Below are 22,168 nucleotides of genomic sequence, written 5' to 3'. Positions count from 1 at the left end.
CTAATGCCCCTGGGCCCTGTTGTGACACCATAATGGTTACTGTTGATTGGACAGTTGTAGGCTTTGAGACCGGTGATTGAGACAAGGCCCTTTGTTCAAGACTGATTCAGCTGTTGGACCTGCAGGAGCCTGAGTGGTGAGTAGGTTCTCTACCCTACCCCACACCCAGAAGAGGAGGGAGACCATGAAATTGTGCAGCTAGAATTTGGAGAATTCCTTCCCTCCCTAATGTGTAGAATAACTGTTGACAAAGAAGTCAGAGTGAACGGAATCATTGAAGCCAGCCGGTACTTCTGTATAGTAACATACCCAAGAATATTTCATTTTTAAAACAAAAAAATACACCCAGAAGAAAACTTCTTAAGGCAAAATGCTGTCTACAGTTACTGCTTTACATTTATTCAGTGATTGGCTCTGCCCCTGAAGGACTTGCAGCCAGTTGAAGACAGAAGACAAAACACATAAGGAATTCCTGCTCCAGTTGTCTGGTGTTTGGTGATCTTGGGGGATATGGGAAATTCACAGAGAAGTCCTAAAACAAAAATAATTTTACTTCTATTTAATTTATGAGCTATGTATCATCAGTACAGCTTTTTAGTAAAATACAGTTTATAAAGTCAAGTGATAGTGAATCTCAACTCCAGAGAAAGAGGAAAGGAAGAATTAGCAACCTCTCAACAAGAGGATAGTTTCAAGGTATGTGCTCGTGCTTACTCCTGAATTCTGGGAGAAGACTGGCATGTCATAGAGCAAGTGTGGGAGGCAAGGGGGGGCAGGGGGCACCTGGGATGCTTGGGCAGGAGGAAGCCTAGGGGGCTGACACATGCCTCTTCACAACTTTGGGGAGGGTGCAGAGGAGCTGAAGGGAAGACTTACTGTTCTACGAAGGGATTGGAACAGAAGTATTCTGCCAAACCCAGGTTGGTGAGACCTTTCTGGTGAAGGACTCGGGGGTGGGGATTTTCTCTTAAAGTGAGTCAATGTGACACCATCAAGAGTTTTCTTTCTTAGACAACCAAATAGCTCCATCGCAGCAGAAGGGTTTTTTAAGGACCCCTGTGAGGACAGTGGCAGAATAGGTGAGGATCCAATTTCATTTTGATATCAGAATTTTGTTTTGCTGAGAGTCTGAGTATTTTGAAAGTGTTTCTGCCCACTGCCTTTGGTGAGAAGCACAGCCCCTGATGAAAATACCCCCATAGTCCCATGATTCAAAACATTTTGTCAGGATACTGCAGAACTTCCCCTTGGTGTTACAGCCCAGGGTTTTTGTTACAGCTGAAACTGTTAGGGCTAATCTGTGGGGCTCTCCCTCTCCCTTGGAAAACTGGGATTTAACCTTATTAAATTTAGTTTTAGTCCTTCCCAGGCACAGTGTCGTCTTTTTTTTTAAACATTAGCTCATTCATTCATTCATTCATTCATTTATTTTTTACAGTGTGTTCATAAACATGATGAAAAAGCTCCAAGTCTGCTCTGCTTAGGAGCTCCTGAGAGCCCAGGAAGGTTGAGGTGTGTGTGGCTTCTGCCTCATAACAGATGGAATGCACGGATTGCGTGCACACAGGCTTGTGGGGGTGTCTGAGGTTACTTTAGCAAATGGGTCAGGGTTCATTAGAATGAAGTGCTTTTTTTGGTTAATGGAAAGTTTGCCTGAAAATCATGGGGCCAGGCCTCAAATCCCATGATGTGGAGGAAGAGCCCTGAAGGCCTCCATCCTCTCCGGCTGTGAGTGTGAGGCGTAAGCCTGCCCTGTCTCGAATCACTTAAGAATCCTCCCTTGGCTCTGACCCATTCCCTGTCGTGTGGTTATCACTTCCTCAGTGTGGGGATTTATTTTTTTTCTCCCTAAGAGTGAAGACTCTGGAGGGAAGTCCGTGAGGGTGAGGAGGGTAAAAATAGAGCATCTGTGCCCTGGACGAGTCTTTCCTGGTTGTGTGAGATTTCAAGCAGTAGACGAGTCCAGACTTCTTCGGCCAGGGGCAGCCTTTGCGGGGGGGTAGCTGGCACGGTGGCTGGCTCTGCTGTCCGCATCTGCTGGGGGTCACGTAGGATAAGCAGCTTTTGTCTTCAGCTGGATGTTCTGAGTTTGGAAGGGCCAGAGGACATGTCTCCCTGCCTTGACAGAGAGGGGAGTGTGGGAATTTTTGTAGCAGGAGTTGGTGGTGTTCTCTCTGGTGGATGAAACAAAGAGCTGTTTCTCCTTTAGACTCCGTGCCAAATGAAACTGCTTGTGGATCTTGGCACCAGCCACACCTCTCTAGGTCAGCTGTTGCTTACCCGGTGTTGGTGCCGGTTTGGGAGGGAGGGGCGGCATAGAGGGGTGATGAGAACAGGAGGGAGCTCGGAATTTTCCTGGAGGACCACAGGTTGGGGTGGGGGTGCTGTCCTTTTTACTGCTTTCCTGACTGGTTCTTCCCTGTCTTTTTTGGTTTTTTTCAGCCTTTTATTGTGGAGGTTAAAAAGTAAGTGGACAGTTAGTTGCCAGGTGAGGTGATAGTTCCTCACCTCCCTCCTGGGAGCGGGTTTTACTGTAGGGCAATCACAGGGGGAAGCTGGAGAATGTGATCCAAGAAGAACATGAGAAAGATCCTTCCAGAAACTTGTCCTGACTGAGCAGAACTCCAAATAGAACATCACAGTAGCTGCTTATTGTTCAGACCTCAAGATCACACCTGGAACGTAGGTACGACTGTGTTGTTTACCAAGAACTTGTGCACACTCTCACCGGGGATTGCGTGCACACTAGCTCCTGACCCTCCTGTTCCTGCAGAGGTAGCGAAGAGCACCCTGCCGTTTGTAGTTTTGGCATCTCTCTTCTCCCATCCCTGCCTGCCCTCCGCACTAATGCCCTGAAGGTTTGGAAGGGAGGCATCAAGGAGGAGGAGAGCTTTGGACAGCTCACTTGCGCACGTGAGAAGGCTGCGCTCTCCGCCATGGGGAGCCTCTGTCCCCCGCCTCCCATTTCTCCTCTTCATTTCTGTTTGGTTCATTCGCTCTCTTAGCCATTCAGTCATGAAATCAGCTTGAACACACTCCTAATTATGGACCAGGTACTGAGCTTAATGCTGAACAAGTCCTATGGTGGCTGCCCTCTTAGAGCTTGTAATCATGTGGGGAAGACAAATACTAAATTAAACAAGGACGTACTGTGTTCTCTCTGTCTTAAAGGGTACCTCTCAACTCCTCTGAGCTGCCCACGAAGGAGAAGGTAACGTGGGTTGGCCGAGGAGCTTCCGAGCAGGGTTAGGATTACTCTGACATGTGTGCTGCTGCTTCCCTTGTTCGTGGGGAGGGTTGGGGTGTGGGGGGAGGGCCTGAGCTTTTGCCCCACTCACTAGTTCCAACACCCTGGGGGGCTCGCTCAGTCTGTGTTTGCTTCCCTACCATCAAACAGCTGCGATTCTGTTACATTCCTTACCCTGCAGAGTGCTGGCGAATTGAGAAAGCAGTTTAGGAAATCTGGAGCTCTGTATAACATCGAGTATTTTTGATAGCATTGTTCACAAGGACGCAGCCAGGCGCTGCCTGTTTGAATTAGCACTGCGCTTCAAGGTCTAACTCCCTCCGCCTGAACTGCTGAGCTGAAAGGGGGTTCTCCTTCCTCTCAGCCTCTGTCCCTTTGCAGCCACCACTCATTTCATGGTAATTGTTTGGAAGGCTCTTGTTTGCTAGTTTTGGACTTTCTCTAAACTTTCCATGTGGTTTTCCTCTAAACTGCAAGCCTCTGGAGGCCTGTGTCTTGTTCCCTTTCTCTGCTCCCCGCCTCATCTAGTACAGCTCCTCATGCAGGTTTTCTCCCCCAAACCGTGCCAGCCCACCCTTCTCTGGGCTTGTGCTCATCTTTGCCAGGAGCGTCCTCTCCCCCCTGCAGGGCTCCATCTCTGAAGTTCAGCTCAAGCAGCCCCTCCTCCAGGAAGCTCTCCTGGCTGTCTGCCCCTTTCCTGTTGCCTCAGGCTTGTTTCCTTCCCGGTACTCTGTGTTCTTTTCACCACATTTAATACTTTGGCTGAGGTCCCACACTAGCCCATGAGCGCCTTGAGGGTAGAGATGTGTCTCATTCTCTTTTCCTTTCCCTCAGAGCCAAAGCACATCTCAGCCGGCTTGGTCTCGCCATGGATATGAGTCTGAGTACCATGCATGCCCGCCTCAGTGTTAAGACTTCTGTGGTGACAAGTAATGGAATTGTCTGGAGCTAGCTTGCTTAGAGGAGACCTTTATTCTAGGATACAGGGTGAGGCTCAGGACTGGCTAGCTCTGGGACGGGACTAACGAGAGCCTGGGCTCTTGGACCTACGCTGTGTGTCTGCTGTGTTCTCTCTCCCTGCTGTGCAGATTGCTGGCGTAGAAGATGCCTTACTCTAAGATCCTCAGCTGCTCTGTCATGGGTCCGGCCTCTGGAGACGGTCTCTTCGTTCCAGTTCGTCAGACTGCGAGAGGCTGTGGTCCAGCTGCACTCCAGTGCTGGCCGTAGACCGGTCATCCCTAGCCGTGGGAATGGAGGGCTCCTACGGCAGACACATGGCTCCTGGCGGTGTCAGGGTGGTGAGGGAGGGATGTTACGGGGTCCACTCTGAACTGAGAGGACACTCTGAAAAGCTTTCCACTCCATGTAGCAAATCTGTTAGCTGGATATGTACCCTGCAAAGGTGCCAGGAGGGGCACCAGCTGCCTTCTGCCTTGAAGTAAGTCTGAGTGGCTTTTCCTTCACCCCTTATTTCTGGCTTCTGTCAACCAGTTGAAGGATGGGACAGCTAGCCCTTTCAGATGGGGTGGGCAGAGTGAGAACACCCCATTAGGAGCTTTGGCAAACCCTGTCTCCTATGGCTAGGGGTTTGTGAACATTTCGTATCAAGTCTGATTTATTCTGGAACTGTGCAGAAAATCAGCTTCACCCAGCCCCTTCACCCGACCTGAGTCGAGTGGGAGTGCTGGGTGAGGGTGGCTGGCAGCAGCTGTGCTTATTTGCCTCTGACTGCTTGGGAGGGGGTCCGGTCCTCCCAGGGTGTCCCGCATCTGGGTCTCTAGACGGAGCCGGGCTGCGGCAGTTGGGTGAAGCTGCAGAAAGTTAGTGGGGGTATGTTGCCGCTAGGGCTGATTGATTTCAAGATCACAGGGCAGGCACACCTAGACCTGAGGAATGTGGGAGCTGGATGAGAGCTTGTAAGCCGTCTGGTTCCACACTCCCCCCCCCCCACCCCCCAGGACGCAGGTAAGAGAGGTGAGGTTCCAGGGCTCTAGGGAGCCATACAAAGTCACCGCAGGTGGCCGAGCAGCCTCCTGGCTGAAGTGTACTTCACCAAGCTACCGCCTCATCCTGAAACACTGCCCCTGTCTGTTCTCCGATGCTTAAGATCCCTCCACCTGGATAAAACATTGTCCACCTGTGCCCCTGTTGATGCTTTCTGGCTGGGTAACGTGGCACTCAGTCCTCATCAGTAGAATGGGAACGGTGATGGTAATAGCAGCCACCTCACAGAATTGTTAGGATTAAAGGCAGAAAGATATGCACAGCCCTCAGATCAGTGCCTGGCTCAGACTAAGCTCTCAATAAGCATTAGGTATTATTGTATCACAAGTGATAACGGTTTAAATATATGTTCTTCTCAGGGAGGTGGCCTTGTAATTTTCAGTCTCCCTAAAGATGAAATGTCTTAGAGGAGGCTGCTTCCTGAGATGAGGCTTTTAGGAGATTATAGACCCATTAGAGGTTCTTTAAATCATGCCTTTTGAATGAGGCTTCTTAAACTTTAATGTGCATGGGAATCCCCTGGTGCCCTTGTTAAAATGCAGATTCTGGTTTAGGTCTGGGGTAGGGGGCTGAAGTTCTGAATTTCTCATATGCTCCCTGGTGATGCCAATGCTTTCGGTCCTTGGGGACCACAGTTTGAGTCACAAGGATTTAGGGAACATAGATTTCATCTAGTACAGGGCTTAACCCTGACTGCCAAAGAAATACGCTGCAGACAATGCCACCTGCCTGTACCGTTTTATTTTGTCATTTATTTAATAATTAGTCGGACTTCATTTCTAGGTGATGGTGGGGATATTGCTGAAAGTTTATAAAGCAATTCAATCAGAACCTGAATTCAATCTCAGTATTGAGACACGGATGTTCTCTATGAATTAATTGTTCTCTCTCCTCTGGGTCACTGGAAGTGCTTTCACTATAATCTTATCACAAGTCAGCTCATTACCAAGGATACTTCTGGGGCAGCTAACCAGCCATACCCATCCTTTCCTTCCTTACTAACCAGACCTCAGTTTTATCTGAGGTGGGAGTGTATTAATAAAACTTTATTTACCAGCCTCTTGGGCAAAGAGGGGTGGCCAATAAGATGGAAGGCAAGGTCATTAGGTAGGACTTCAAGAAAAGGTCTTTATTTAAAGAGAATTTACTCAGTGGGTAGGTAAACATTCCTCTTAACTTCCTGCCTGGAACACATACGTAATGCCTGGGACTCCAGCAGCCATCTTGGAACATGAGGCAACCATGAGATAAGGATGGCGGGGCAGAAAAATGGAGTTGCGGCACATTGATGATGTCACGGCTTTTCCTTGCTTAGCTCCAGACTTCTTTTACGGAAACAAATAGTTGTTTTGGCCACTGTCTGGGTTTCCTGTTATGTGAAGGCTGCTGAACTCAGTGCTGACTATCAGAGCAGATGCAGTTCAGCAGCGTGGACACAGGTTTAAACAGGTGTCCTAAACATCTTTCTGAGCGCCCTTTGTGGCATTCGCTGGTCAATGTAGGGGCGTGGGAACTGGGTTGAGAGCGAGAAGCCCGGGGTTCCCAGCTACGCTCTGCCATTCCCTTGCTGCATGATCCTAATCCTTTTAAGCCTCAGTCTCCTTGCCTGTAAAATGGGGATGGGAGCCGAAAGTGTCCCTTGCAGTCTCGGGGTGCAGAACTCACGGCAGCTGGTGTTGGGATGGTCTCAGGATGATGGTGTGAGGACACGAAGGTCAACCTGGCAGCAGTGACCAGTGCCGATGTGAGCAGTGAGGGGGATGCAGGGCGGAAGCTTAGGTGGAGCCGGGGGTACACCATCCAGGGCTTCCTTTAGGGTTGCCCACCTGGGTGTGCCACGGGCAGCAGAGCCTGCTGCCTGTGCCATAACCGGAAGGGGTTGGACTGAGTGCCCCTGCGAGGGTGATTTTGTTCATAGGAGGGGGTGGGACCCAAACCGCGCTCCGCTGGGCCTTGAGAAACGTGCCCTTGCATCTTCCCTGCACCCACTCGTGAGCTCTGAGCCGAGGCCTGGGAGGAGGCTCAGGCAGCATCTCCATTCCCCTCGTCGGGTTGCTGCTGAAACGCAAATGCCACTACCCGGCTACTTGCACGGTCCACACCTTTTCTGTCCAAATCAAAGACTTTTCTTTTTGGCTTCAAATTTCTCTCCACAGCTGTCCAAACCCAAAGCCATCTCTCTCTGTCCTTCCCCTCTTTCCCACTTCAGTGACTTATGTTCTGCACCTGCATTGTATTCACTCATGCAGAGCTAGCTGGTTCCTGGAGGGCAAAACCATGCTTTACAATGAACTGAAACTACAGAGACGTGCTTATCTCCCAGCCTGGGGGTGCTGGGGGGGGGTGGCGGGGAGGTGAATGGCAGAGGCCTGAAATAGGAACCGCTCACTGCTCGGCCCCATGGGGCTCTGTTTTTCTGACCAGCTGCTAGATGGTCTGAAAAATGCCCACATTTCCTTATTGTGGTCTGTTCCTAGATTTTCAGTTGTGATATAATTGAAATAGGTTTGTCTGAGTAAACACATTACACATAGATAAGTTTCCTCGTTCAGGCAAGACTCAAGGTAACCAGTACTGTATGTACTTTAAAATCCACCCCCCCTTTTTTTAAAGTTTTATTAAGTCATCTCTACACCCAACATGGAGCTTGAACTCAGACCCCGAGATCAAGAGTCACATGCTCTACTGACTGAGCAAGCCAGGCGCCCCTGTTACTGGGGTTTTGAATGGAAGAGGGACATGTGTGTGTGGGGGCGGTAGAAGGCAGCGGGGCAAGAGGGTATGCAGTACACGGCGACAGCCCCAAGGTCCCTTCCTCAGAAGCAGCTATTCGCCTCTATACAAGCGTGGGACCGCAGGTGCTTTTCTAGGAAGAAGGAAGGACAGCATAGGGCTTTATCTTGCTGGCTTTGGGTCTGTCGTAACTGAGTCCGTGAGAGCGGATCGAGGAAAACCCAAGAGAGTTAACTGGCAGCAAGAGGCTCTTGTGCCATGGGTGGGTGGGTGTTCTGCAGCGGGGTGAGCCTGGGGGCTGCTGGGGGTGACCATAAGCATTTTAATGGTAGCTTGGAAAATCCGCGCCCCCTCCACCAACAACAAGGCAGCACAGAATGTGAATAAGGTCAGCTTCCTGGCTGGTGATAGTTTGGCCGTTTTAACCACAGGGCCCTGTAGAGCCGGTGTCCTGGCTGGGGCTCTCCTTCTGGGAGGCTCAGGTGCGAAGGGGAAAAGACCCGGCTCTTGCACATGCACTGCCCACTGGGATGCTGGGATAAAGGCTCTTTACCCCGATTCTCTTCATGGGGGAGACTTTCTGAGGTAATAGGCTTCACCGATGTGTGAGATAGTTTTACCTGCTTAGCTGAAGACACTCGCATGCCCTCTTCTGGGAGGGGGGGGGCTGTGAAATCACGGGCTTTGTAAAGACATGGCCTCACGCGGACCCTCAAAACCCCCCCTTGAACGAGGTGTCAGTGGTCAACCACCCCACTCCAGGGCGGTAACTAAGGAACAGACTGAATCTTCCTCCCTCCCTCCCAGTCTGTCCGCTCCTCCTTTTTGGTTTTTTGTTATTCTATTTTTTACTAAAGGAACCACAACGGCCACGATGTCACTATGCAGGAGGCATAGAGCCTCCATGATGACAAGGTACAGTCTTGATCTGCTGCGGAGGAGAAGAGAAAACAGCGTGTGGAATTCCAGCTCAGTATAGCATGCATCTTAACTGGTTTGCCCAAGCTTAGATGAATCCATCAAATTGTGCTTTCGTGGTTTATTCTTCCTGTCTCTTCTGCAAACAAATTCATTAATTCACTTTTAAAAAGGCTCTTTGCCTTCATCAGGGGTGTTGCCCCATGGAAATATGGAAGATCATGGCCTCTTACGTTGAAATAAGGAGCATTTTTTTTTTTTTTAATTGCACATAATGAGCAGAACCCCCTTTTACCAAATCATAGCATTTGGGAAAGGGACTGGTTGTGTGCCCACGATTGATTCAATGTCAGACGTGTTCTTCCTCTCTGGCTTTAGGCAGTGTGCCGTTCTCTTCCTGCCTTCACCACAGCCCCAGGTGGGCCCCGTGCCGTGCCACTGGCGCAGCCTGAGTTCCCTTGCAGGAAGTCAGAAATACGGGCCGACTGGCTCCTGGTTGGTGGGGTAAGGCGCCGCTGGCGGGAGCCGCAGACGGGCCGGGCGCTACCTGGCGGGCGTGGAGAGACCTGGGTGTCTTTCCTGATCTGCGGTCCTCAGTGTCAGAAGATGACATGATCACTTAAGACAGGCCAGTGGGAGAAATGGATGGCAGCTGAGAGTCGGAGAGAGCGGCGGGGAAGCAGCACGTGCGTTGACCTAGTCGTGAGGTTAAGAGCGAGGCTTCAGAGCCAGACCCAGTTTGGAAGCTGCCAGGGGTTGTAAGGAATAAATAAAATCCTCCATGACAATGGTGTAGCACAGCCCCCAGTACGTAGTCAGTGTGTCCTATTTGGGAGCTGCGTGTGCTGGTATTAACAGGAATGAAGTGCTCACACAGCCTCTGTTAGAAGTTGGGGGCCACATGTCAGGTACCACAGAGCACAACTCTCTGTTCACACTGTTTTGTTTTTGCACGCATGAGTGCTCTGGCTCCTCACTAGAGTCCAGGGTCACCTAAGCGAGGCCTCTCGTGGACCCCATTCAAGGAAGCTTAGGTGCTTAGTCCCCAAAGCCCGTTTGCTGTCCCTGAGGTGATCACCGAAGCATGGCGCCATCACCAGCCCACTTGCTGGTCTCCAGGGCCACACTCGCCCCAGGGGCCCACCCTGGGGCCTCTTGGCAGGAGGACGAGGCAGGGGGTGGGCCACACCAGCACGGACACCTGTGCAATGGAGATTGGGATCTCACCAGTAGGGCAGGGGGGCCGGCAGACGTCAGGTAGGAGAGGGATGGGGTGCGAGCAGGTCTGTGTTTGGATAGAGGACTTCGGACCAGAAGAGGTACCGGCAAGGAGAGCATGACTGTGATCATCCAGGCGAGAGGTGAGGGCCTTAATTAAAGAGCAGTGGAGTAGCCTCTAGAACTAATTGGCAGGTGTTTTATGGTCAGCTGGAAGGGGAAAAGAGAAAGTGACTTCTGGGGGATGACATTCACTGGAGAAGGAAGGAAGGGGAGGAGCAGGATTGGGGCAGAGGGGCAGGGTTTGAAAATATGAAAACAAAAGCCTGGGACTTCACTGAGTTTGTGGAGCTGTGAGATATGTGTCAAGCATGCCGGCTACAACATTTGGTAAGACCTGACTATATGTCAGGCAGTGTTCTAAGCACCTTCTACGTGTTTTATTTAACCCTCCTAAGAGCCCTATAAAATAGGTGCCTTTATGTCCATTTTACAGATGAGAAGGCTGAGGCACAGTGTAACTTGCCCAGCACAGTGTAAGTAACTTGCCTGACACAGCTTGGAACAGGTCGTGCCACAATTGGACCCCCGAGCTTCTGGGCTCCGTACCATGTTGTTTTTCCTCCTTTCTTTTTTATTGAAGCATAGTCAGCAATGTTGCCTCAGTTTCAGGTGTACAGCAGAGTGACCGGTAAGTCTCTGTTTTGCTGTGCTCACCACAGGTGTAGCTCCTGACCTGTCCCCATACAACGCCATGATAGTACCATTGACTGTATTCCCCATGCTGGACCTTTCATCTGGGTGACTTACTCATTCCACAACTGGAAGCTTGTGCCCCCCACTCCCCTGCACCTATTTGCCCATTCCCCCATGCCCTCTGGCAAACATCAGTTTGTTCTCTGTATTTATGGGTCTGTTTCTGCTTTTGTCCATTTGTTTTGTTTTTTAGATTCCACATGTAAGTGAAATCATATGGTATTTGTCTTTCTCCATCAGACTTATTTCACTTAGCATAATACCCTCTGGGGCCATCCATATTGTTACAAATGGCAAGATTTCATTCTTTTTTATGACTAATATCCCACTGTATATATACACCACATTTTCCTTACCCAGTCATCTATCAGTGGACACTTGGGTTGCTTTCATACCTTGGCTATTGTAAATGCTGCAGTAAACATAGATGTGCATGTATCTTTTGGAACTAGTGTTTTCATTTCCACCCAGTAGTGGAATTATTGGATCATACAGTAGTTCTATTTTTTTTTTTTTAAGTTATGAGAAGCCTCCATACGTTTTCCACAGTGGCTGCACCAGTTTACATTCCCACCAACAATGCATGAGGGTTCCATTTTCTCCACATCTTCACCAACACTTGTTTCTTGTGTTTTTGATACTAGCCATTCTGACAAGTGTGAGGTGATAGCTCATTGTGGTTTTGATTTCTGTTTCCTGATGATTAATGATGTTGAGCATTTTCTCATGTGTCTGTTGGACATCTGATGTCTTCTTTGGAAAAATGTCTATTCAGATCCTCTACTTATTTTTTTTTTTTAAGATTGATTTATTAGAGAGCAAGTGGGGGGAGGGGCAGAGAGAGAGAATCTCAAGCAGACTCCACACTGAGCAGGGAGCCCGACATGACGCTGTATCCCAGGACCCTAAGATCATGACCTGAGCTGAAATCAAGAGTTGGATGCTTAACCGACAAAGCCACCCAGGCACCCCCCTCTGCTTATTTTTTTAAAGATTTATTTATTTATTTGACAGAGAGAGAGACAGTGAGAGAGGGAACACAAACAGGGGGTGTGGGAGAGGGAGAAGCAGGCTTCCCGCTGAGCAGGGAGCCTGATGCGGGGCTCGATCCCAGGACCCTGGGATCATGACCTGAGCCGAAGGCAGATGCTTAATGACTGAGCCACCCAGGCGCCCCTTCTCTGCTTATTTTTTAATAAGATCTTTTTGGTGTTATGTAAGTTCTTCATATACAATTTTGGATATCAACCCCTTATTGGATTTATCATTTGCTCATATCTTCTCCCATTCAGTAGGTCGCTTTTCTTTTGTTGATGTTTCTTTGCTCTGCAAAAACTTCATATTTTGGTAGAGTCCCAATAGTTTATTTTTGCTTTTGTTTCCTTTGCCCGAGAAGACCATCTACGAAAATGTTGCTAGGCTGATGTCAGAGATTACTGCCTGTGTTTTCTTCTAGGAGTTTTATGGTTTCAGGCCTTGCATTTAGGTCTTTAATCCATTTTGAGTTTATTTTTGTGTATGGTGTATAAGAAAGTGATCTAGTTTCATTCTTTTGCAGGTAGATGTCTACTTTTCCCAGCACCATTTATTAAAGAAACTATCTGTATATTCTTGTATCATAGGTTAATTGACCATATAAGCATGGGCTTATTTCTGGGTTCTCTATCCTGTTCCATTGTCCTAAATGTGTTTTTGTGGCAGTACCATACTGTTTTGAATTAATTATAGCTTTGTAGTATATATTAAAATCTGGGATTTTGATACCTCCAGTTTTGCTGTTCTTTCTCAAGATTGCTTTGGCTATTTGGGAGCTTTTGCTCTTCTATACAAATTTTAGGATGATTTTTCCTAGTTCTGGAAAAATAGTATTGGCATTTTGATAGGGATTGCATTGAATCTATATATTGTTTTGGGTAGTATGGACGTTTTAACAATATCCTTTTAATCCATGAGCATGGTATGTCTTTCGATTTATTTGTGTCATCAAGATGTTTCTTTCATCAGTGTTTTATGGTTTTCAGAGTACACCTCTTTGCTTAACTTTATTCCTAGGTACTTTATTTTTTTGGTAAAAGTGTAAATGAAATTGCTTTTTATTTATTTTAGAGAGAGAGCATTAGCGAGTATGCGCAGAGGGGCAGAGGGAGAGGGAGAATCTGGAGCAGACTCCACACTGAGAGTGAAGGCTGATGCAGGGCTCGATCCCATGACCCTGAAATCATGACCTGAGCTGAAATCAAGAGTCAGACACTTAACTGACTGAGCCACCCAGGTACCCCAATGGAATTTTAAATTTCTGCCACTTCATTGTTAGTGTATATAGGAAGACAACAAATTTCTGTATATTAATTTTGTATCCTGCAATTTTACTGAGTTCATTTATTATTTCTAATAGTTTTTGGTAGAGTCTTTAGGGTTTTCTGTGTATAGTATATAATCTGCAAATAGTGACAGTTTTATTTCTTCCTTACTAATTTGGATACCTTTTATTTCTTGTCTGCTGTGGCTAGGACTTCTAGTACTGTGTTGAATAAAAGTGGTGAGGGTGGGCATTCTTGTCTTGTTCCTGATCTTAGAGGAAAAGCTGTTTTTCACCATTGTGTATGATGTTAGCTGTGGGTTTGTCATATATGACTTTTATGGTATTGAAGTATGTTCTCTCTAAATGAATGCACTTGTTTAGAGTTTTTATCATGAATGGATGTTGAATTTTGTCAGATGTTTTTTCTACATCTATTCAGATGATCATGTGATTTTTATCCTTTATTTTGTTAATGTGGTGTATCGTATTGATTGACTTACAAATATTGAGCCATGCTCGTATCCCCAGAATAAATCCCACTTGATCATGGTAAATGATTTTTTTCATGTATTGTTGAATGTGGTTTGCTAATATTTTGTTTAGGATTTTTGCATCTGTGTTCATCAGGGAAATTGGCCTATAGTTTTTTTTTTTTTAAGATTTTTATTTTATTTATTAGAGAGAGAGAGAATGAGAGATAGAAAGCACGAGAGGAAAGAGGGTCGGAGGGAGAAGCAGACTCCCCGCCGAGCAGGAAGCCCGATGTGGGACTCGATCCCGGGATTCCAGGATCGTGACCTGAGCCGAAGGCAGTCGCTTAACCAACTGAGCCACCCAGGCGCCCTATAGTTTTGTTTTTTATTTTTATTTTTTTTAAAGATTTATTTATTTGAGAGAGTGAGAATGAGAGAGAGAGAGTACATGAGAGGGGGGAGGGTGACAGGGAGAAGCAGGCTCCCCGCCGAGCAGGGAGCCCGATGCGGGACTCGATCCCGGGACTCCGGGATCATGACCTGAGCTGAAGGCAGTCGCTTAACCAACTGAGCCACCCAGGTGCCCTATAGTTTTGTTTTTTAAACAATGTCTTTGGTTTTGGTATCAGGGTGATCCTGGCCTTGTAGAATGTATTTGGGAGCTTTCCTTCCTCTTCTGTTTTTTGTTTTTTTTTTCCTTTTTTAAGTAGGCTCCATGCCCAGCATGGAGCCCAACATGGGGCTTAAACTCATGACCCTGAGATCAAGACCTGAGCTGAGATCGAGAGTCAGATACTCAACTGACTGAGTCACCCATGTGCCCCTCCTTCGTCTTCTGTTTTTTTGGAATGGAGAATAGATGTTAATTCTTTAAATGTTTTGTAGAATTCACTTGTGAATCCATCTGGTCCTGGACTTTGTTTGGAGTTTTTTGAGTACAGTTTAATTTTGTTACCGGTAATTGTTCTATTAAGATTTCCTATTTCTTCCTGATTTGGTTTTGGAAGATTGCATATTTATAGGAATTTATCCATTTCTTCTAGTTTGTCCAGTTTGTTGGAGTATCATGTTTTGTAGTAGTCTCTTATAAACCTTTGTAATTTGTGTAGTGTTGGTTGTTCTCTTTTCATTTCTGACTTATTTGGGTCTTCTTTTTCTTCATGTGTCTGGCTAAAGGTTTATCAATTTTATCTTTCCAGAGAACCAGCTCTTGATCTCCTTGATCTTTTCTATTTTTTTAGTCTTTATTTCTGCTCTGATCTTATTTCCTTTCTTCCAACTTTTGAGTTTTATTTGTTCTTTTTCTAGTTCCTTTAGGTGTAAGGTTAGATGAAGATTTTTCTTGTTTCTTGAGGTAAGCCTATATTGCTATAAATTTCCCTCTTAGATCTACTTCCACTGCATCCCAAAGATGTGGACTGTTGTTTTCATTTTCATTTGTCTCCATGTATTTTATTTCCTCTTTCAATTTCTTCATTGACCCATTGATTATTTAGTAGCATGTTGTTTAGCCTCCATGTTTGTGTTTTTTTCCAGTTTTTTTTTGTAATCGATTTCTAGTTTCATACTGTTGTGGTCAGAAAAGATGCATGATACGATTTCTGTCTTCTTAAATTTATTGGGACTTGTTTTGTGACCTACCATGTAATCCGTCCTGGAGAATGTTCCATGTACATTTGAAAAAAATGTGTATTCTGTTGGTTCTGGATGGAATGTTCTGTACGTATCTGTTAAGTCCATCTGGTCTCATGTGTTGTTCAAAGACACTCTTCCCTTATTGATTTTCTACCTGGTTGATCTGTCCATCAATGTCAGTGAGGTGTTAAAGTCCTCTACTATTATTGCATTACCGTCCATTTCTTTGTTTGTTAATACTTGCTTTATGTATTTAGTGTGCTAAAGTGTTGGGTACACAGATATTCACAATTGTTATATATCCTCTTTCTGGATTGATCCTTTTATTGTTATATTATGCCCTTCTTTGTCTCATTACAGTCTTTGTTTTAAAGTCTATTTTGTCTTATAGAAGTATTGCTACCTGCCTTCCCCTCCCGTCCCCTGCTTCCATTTGTGTGGAATGTCTTTTTCCATTCCTTTGCTTTCAGTCTGTGTGTGTCTTTAGATCTGTTGTCTCTTGTAGGCAGCATATAGATTGGTCTTGTTTTTTTTCATCCATTCTGCCATTCTGTGTCTTCATTGGAGCATGTAGACCATTTACATTTAAAGTAATTATAGGTATGTATTTATTGCTATTTTGTTGTTTTCTGGGTGTTTTGTAGTTCTTCTCTGCTTCTTTTGCTCTCTTGTGATTGATGACTTTATTGTTATGCTTGGCTTGTTCTTTTGTTTGGAGCATATTCCTCTGTCTTCTCATTTTGCTTGACTTTGTTTATATGAATTAGGGGGGAGCAGCTACCTCTCCTAAATTTGAAGGAATGGTTTTGTGTATGGTCATCCCCTGTGTAGACTGTGTGTGTGTGTGCCTGCTGACTTGGGCTGGCTAGAGCTGTGGTTGGCATGCGCTGGGGGTGGGGTGGGGGGTCCCAAGACAGTGCTTGAGCTGCCCTGGTGGAATGGCCTGAGCTGAAGTGGGCATGAGCTGGGGTGTCCCATGGTGTTCCATGCAGGGGACACCCTGACAGGACAGCTGGAGCCAAGATGGGCACAGACCAGGGTGCTGGGTGCTCCCATGTCAAGGGTGCCCTGGCGAGCAGCTGGAGCTGCTGTGGGATGTGGTCTCAAGTGTCTCAGACTGCTTTGCAAGGCGGGGTGCCCTAGCAAAGGCAGGTGCAGCCCCAGGGGTCCATTGGGGGCTCCATACAGGGTGTGACCTGGTGGGCCAGGAGGTCCCAGGGTGTCCTGCTACAGCAGCGTCATATGTTCCTAACATCTATGCTGCACTGCCGCTTTGTGACATTTGGAAACCCAGGCCAGGAGCTCAGGATAGATCTGAGCTGTAGCTATAGGTATGTGGTTCATCTGAGGCCAGGGGAGGGCTAAGGACCTGTAGAGAGCCAGCTAGGGAGTGTTTCTGGTGTCACACCTGTCCTTTCGATTAATGATCAGGTGTAAGCACATCACTGATGCACCCCCAGAGTTGGGGTGTTGTAGAGGACAGACAACAGGCTGTGCTTAAGCATCACTGCTCAAGGTCCACAAGCTGCCCCACACCCTCCCCCTCCCCGCCCAGGGTGCTTTGCCCAGAGGAAGGGGAGGCAGGACAGCATAGGGTGGACAGCATAGCAGCTTCAGGCTGAGCCCCCACGGAGGCAGGGAGAGGGGGCAGATCCCTCCACCAGCGAGCCCTCCAAGAGGCCAACCTAAGGCAAGGAGGGGTGGCAGGCATGCATGTCAGACTTGCGGATGGTCTGAAGGACAGGAATCCAAACTGTTCTCCAAGAGACTGCCCTGGTAGGACTTCTCTAAAGCTTACTCTTTCCTAAGGGCTTAGTGTCTTAAAATTCAGATAAGCCCAAGTCATAGAAAGCTGATGCCCTAACGGATAGCACAGGATATCTGTGTTCCCATTTGCCAGATGAGAAAGTTGAGGCCCAGAGAAACGAGTGACTCAGCCAAATTGCTCAGTTACGTGTTGTGACATGACTACCACTTGTCTGTCCTAGGATGACAAACCAGATCTAATGGACACACCAGCCGCCTCCACCTATTGCGAACGTGTAGCCATATAACCTTTGTTTACTTCAGAAAGGGCTCCCTCAGGATGATGGTCAGCTTCCTTCCCTCTTGCAGGGCAGAGCCCGTTGGGGGTGCTACCAAAGCTTTTCTTTAGAGGTCTTTCACTCCCTTGGTTAACTGTAGTCCTGTTCTGCCGATGAGATGTACTGAAGTCAGAGAATAGTGAGCGGAGGGCAGAATGGGGGGCAAAGCTCTCAGCCTGAAACCTGAAAACCTTTCTGTCACCGCTGGCACTCTCTGCTGTCGCCACTCCTGTTCCAGGAACCCATCTGCCAGCACAGGGGAGAGCGTGTGCACCCTGACGCCGTGCTGCAGAAGGCTAACATCCTGCGGGGGCTTCGCAGCTGGGGCTCAGCACAGAAATAAGCAGAGCAAGTGGCCGCTGGAGACTCCCAGGTGAAGGCAAAGCAGCTCCCTTCGTTCTTCCATGCCCTTGCTACTCAGCAGCAGGATTCCTAGACCAGCACCAACAGCATGTCCTGAGAGCTAGCTAGAAATGCAGAAATCTCTGGCCCACCCAGACTTCCTGAGTTGGCGTCTGCGCTTTAAGACCTCCACTGTGATTCCTAGGAACGGTGCAGGAGGGCAGGACCGTGGTCGGCTCCTCTTCCTCAGAGCCACCTGCTTCTACTGCTGGGCTCAGCATAAGATGTCCAGTAACTTCACCCACCTCAAATGCAGCCAGCAAGCACTGAAGGCCCTCTTGCTTCCCCCAGAACCTTCAAAAAGACAAGTTAGGACCAGAAAGTTCAGTGATAAAGCTCTTAGCTTTACAGGGCAAATACTCAAGACTTCCCCTGGAGACAGAGGTGAGTACTCAAAAGCAAAGTAGTTTGGGGCTTTTGCTTTGGGGCAGTGACACCCCATTGCTGCTATACCAGAGCTGATATCTGATATTATAGAGATGACTCTGAGGGATTTAACATGTTATATTCCTTATTCCCAGATTATTCAAGGACCGACATTTGGCTACATCTTTGAAAGTCCTAGGAAGCTAATTTATGTGCAGCCACCCCCACCCCCAGTAATACCCGATACATGAGATGGTTTTCCGTCTCCACAACTCTTACTGTTTGCTGATGAACTGACCTGCCCTCCTCCCAAACCCTGTCCTCAGCCAGATTGTTTTCAGCGGTTGACAAAACACAAGTCAAGGAAATGTTTTTTTTTTTTAGACTTTTTTTGGTTTGTTTTTAAAGAAACTGCATACATCATCAGAGACAAACAATAATTTAAATACCATGCAGTTTCTGTATGTACAAAACCTAGGCCATAGAGATCCAGTTTAATTTGTATTCTATTTACATTGTCTTCCTCATACAGCCATCATCTGTTAAATTAGAACACAGGAGAGCGCTCCTATACAAAGACAAACTATGTACAGACACCCGGGAAGCAACTGGAAAAAGCAACTGGTTTGGGGATTAACAGACAGATGGGAAGAAAAAGTCATTTAAGGTGACCTCCACCCACCGCTGTGCACAGGGAGAGCCTGACATCCCATTCATCAAAGCACACACCACGATATTCATTCGGCAAATATAAATACACGTTCATAAGCGGGAGAAAAATAAACTCAGGTTTTTATCACATCTACCATCACATTGTTTGGTTTCTCTAATTTGACATCAAGGCTAAAGTTTTAAAAGTTTTACAGGGCTTTGAGGGCCTTTGGAGAGGAACAGATCAGCAATTTTGAAAGAGCAAGTAGGCCGATGGCAGTCCTTTCCGTCACAGATGGTGGGGGGCAGGGTGGGGCAATGTCTGATTTCGAGAGGGAAACCTTTCAATTTGAGAAATTTCACGTTTTTCCTCTCACGCTAATCCAAATGACAAAAGGCTCCATTGGGAATGTATCTGCACAAGACCTTTGAGAACTGCCGCTTTTTCAGAAAAGGGATGGATGCATTTTAAACCACCTAGCCCATCTCACCTTTCTTTGTAACATCTTCCAGTTGTCCTAAGAATAGAGCAAAAAAGAAATTTGGATAGATTTCTATCAAGACCTCAAGATTTCAGAGAAGGAAAGAGACAGCAGAGGCCCCATTCTGTGGTCTACTGAGGTTGCTGAGCCCCCCTACACTGGGCTTGAAGTAGCCCACCTTGATGGTGGGTGAGATCTCAGGGGCATGGAAGGTTCACCCCTAATTCCTGCAACTGACTTCTCAAGAAGGGTGCTCTGCAGGAATGGAAGTGGAGATTGTGTTCCCTGTCCTCTGTGCTCAAAGTGGACTGCGACAACAGGGCGCTTCAGGCAGGATCCCTGGGCTGCCGGCTGGCTGCAGGGAAAATCGATTTGGGCGTCACGTTCCCAGGGCCTCGGAGGCCCAAGAACCAAAGCCAGCAGAGAAGCCGCTGGCCTTTGAAGGAGGAGTCCAGGCCCCGGAAGGAGCTCCCTTAGGCCTCGCTCCTGGGCCCGGAGAAGGCCCGCCCGTCATGCCAGGGCCCTGGGAGCCGCACGAGGCCAGCTAGGAGTTACAGGAAGCTCAGCCTTGAACCCTGGCCAGGCAGGCACCCTGCCTGGAACACCTGCCTGCTGCAGAGAAGTCAAACGAAAGAGCCCGACCTCTTTCGTCATACCATTTGCACATTCAAACGTCAGTAAGCCTTTCGGGAAGACTGTGTTTACAGCCACACTAAAGTCCCGACCATGTTTTCCCTGAACAGTACCTTCCCGAGGCAGTTAACTATCCAGACTCAACATTCAGAGAGAAAAGGATCTAGCGGTGGCGCACTCACTCCAGGGGGAACGAGGAGAGCGGGCGACGGCTTGGCAATGGTGAGTGGGCACCGCCTCAAGGGCGGCCCTGAGCTCCCCCCAAAATAGGCCCGGCTCCTGGCTCAGTGCTGGCCGGAAATGAAATGGCCTCCTCGATGGGTGTGCGTCCCCAGAGTAACGCTTCCCACACGGTTGGGGCTGGGCACTGGCTCACTCGTTTTTGTGAAGGCCAATCTGGCATCTAACTCTCGGGCACGTGGGGAGGGGGGCGAGCCACCGCCTGGAGAGATGGCGGTAACTGGGCGACCACTCCAGAAGGCCAGGCAGAGCTGTGGGACTGAGGGCCCTCCAAGGTCTGGTAAGAAGGAAAACAGAAGCAGCTGCAATGGGCCTCGTTGAGATCGTTGCTAGAGTTTGGGGGCTGTCCTCCCTCTCACTGCACGACCTAACCTTGGTGTTCCTCTGTCAAAAGAGCATGCCCCCCCTGTGGTCCCAAGTGAATGGGACAGTGAGAGAGACCTCTCCAGCCAGGCTCGCCAGCACCATGAGGGAGAGGAAGGAGTCTCTCCAGACAGGAGCGGAAAGGTACAGCGTGGGCGGGCGTGGCTGGTGTTTGCACCATTCTGGCCTATGCCAAACCCTGAAGCTCCCCCACAGAAGCTCTTCAGTGCAAAGAAAGGAGCCTAGAAGGCCATCAGGTGGTTGTGGAGTCCCCGTCCATCAGTGACTGGACAGTCTCTCGGGCCTGGGTTCCGGCTTGCATGCATGGGTCCTATACTCAGAGGCCGTTTGTTAACTTCCAGGCCACACAGACACCGGCCCCAGGGTGCGCAGAGGAAAACGAAGAACGTCAGCCAAGCAGTTTCTTACCCCAGCCTTTCTGTCCTCACCAGGGTCCTCACACTCAGACGCACGAATACCAGAGGAAGGCCACAGCAGTGGCCGTGTGCGTAAGAGCACCCGTGACATTTGGCTTTTGTGACACAGATGGGTCAGTTCACTTGAACCGAGCAGATTCAAGTGAACCTTCCAAACCAGAGCTCCCTAGAAGGCAGCTCAGCTCAGCCTGTGGGGACAGGCTAGGGCTCTGCGCCGGCCTTCCACACCTGGAGCCCACACACACTCGGGACCAACGGTCAACCACAGACGCCCCGAGAAAAGCAGCTTCCCTTTTGTTCACTGCACGGAGGACGGCTGAAGGGAGAGAAAGGACGGGCAGCCGAGGATAGGGCTCCCTCTCAGCATCCTCCTCCGAGCCGACGCCATGCCTAGAGCCATGGGTCTGGCCACGTCTAGAAGGCCCACTTGACCATTTACTTTGCACAGTCCATTCCAGGCCAAACCCACAGCCTCGGCTTTCTTTGGACCCGGGTGACACATACTTGAGGGGAAGAGGTTTGCTGGGGCCTAAATGAGCCTAAAGGAGGTTGGCCTGCCAGGCCTGGCTGGAGAGGCCGGGGCCCGCTCTGAGCGCCGGGGAGTCTTCCGTCCGGCCCACCGGTGTCGGTATCCGCAGTGGTGCCGTGGCTCTGACCGCCGAGCGGTGACCACCGTGTTTTCGCAAAGAGAATCCTGATCATGTTTCCTTTTATTTTTCTTCTTCTTCTTTTTTAAAAAAAGGCAGTTCGGAAGATTTACATCATAATGGGGAAGTGAATAAATACCAGCACTTATGGTTCTTATAAATTTATGTTTTGAAGACAGCATAGCACTCAAGAGGAATTTGACTGTTAAGGTCGATGAAACCTAGGAAAACAAATAATTAAATCAGGACCGAGGGGCTATTAAAGGAGCCAGATTCCCCAGTTGGAGCTTTCTGTCCTCAGATGCCCCGTTGCTGACAAGTGCCGGGCTCAGTCTGGTTACACCTCCACCCAAAGGCACATGCCGACAGCACTCCTCCAGTCCTCGAGCCCCACGGGGTTCACCTTTGATTCTGGAGTGGTTTACTCTGGAGCTCCTGGGGGCCCCACTGGTTGGCCCTGCTGGCTCTCAGCCTGGACTCTGCAGCCAGGTGGAGCGCCTAGCCTGTGTCTCTGAGTCCCAAGCACTACAGAGCTGGTACGTCCTTTCTCTAAAATGGTCACCGATTAGTACGAGTC

The 22,168-nt window shown here is 48.4% G+C and overlaps 1 protein-coding gene and 1 long non-coding RNA gene across 13 annotated transcripts in view; one reads left to right on the top strand and one right to left on the bottom strand.

Moving 5' to 3' along the window:
- Nucleotides 1–147: 147 nt before the first annotated feature.
- On the top strand, nt 148–18,794 carry LOC113926489. Of its 4 annotated transcripts, XR_003521326.1 has the most exons (6): nt 148–696; nt 1,439–1,512; nt 2,443–2,686; nt 4,082–4,234; nt 4,336–4,685; nt 17,609–17,742. It is a non-coding gene; the product is annotated as an uncharacterized LOC113926489 (long non-coding RNA). The 4 variants fall into 4 exon arrangements; XR_003521325.1 differs by lacking the exons at nt 4,082–4,234; nt 17,609–17,742 and adding an exon at nt 18,671–18,794; XR_003521323.1 differs by lacking the exon at nt 4,082–4,234.
- Nucleotides 18,513–22,168, bottom strand: part of PHACTR1 (phosphatase and actin regulator 1) — a 551,155-nt gene continuing 547,499 nt past the window's right edge. For all 9 annotated transcript variants that reach the window (XM_027601439.2, XM_027601442.2, XM_027601440.2 and 6 more), the window contains one exon: nt 18,513–21,812. In XM_027601439.2, the coding sequence (XP_027457240.1) occupies nt 21,797–21,812 (16 nt within the window). In that variant the 3' untranslated portion in view covers nt 18,513–21,796. The remainder of the gene's footprint in view (nt 21,813–22,168) is intronic.

The sequence above is a fragment of the Zalophus californianus genome, chromosome 7, assembly GCF_009762305.2.
Source record: "Zalophus californianus isolate mZalCal1 chromosome 7, mZalCal1.pri.v2, whole genome shotgun sequence".
Lineage (NCBI taxonomy): Eukaryota > Metazoa > Chordata > Mammalia > Carnivora > Otariidae > Zalophus > Zalophus californianus.
The sequence above is the reverse complement of the archived record's forward strand: the minus strand, read 5'-3'. Positions and strand labels throughout refer to the sequence as shown.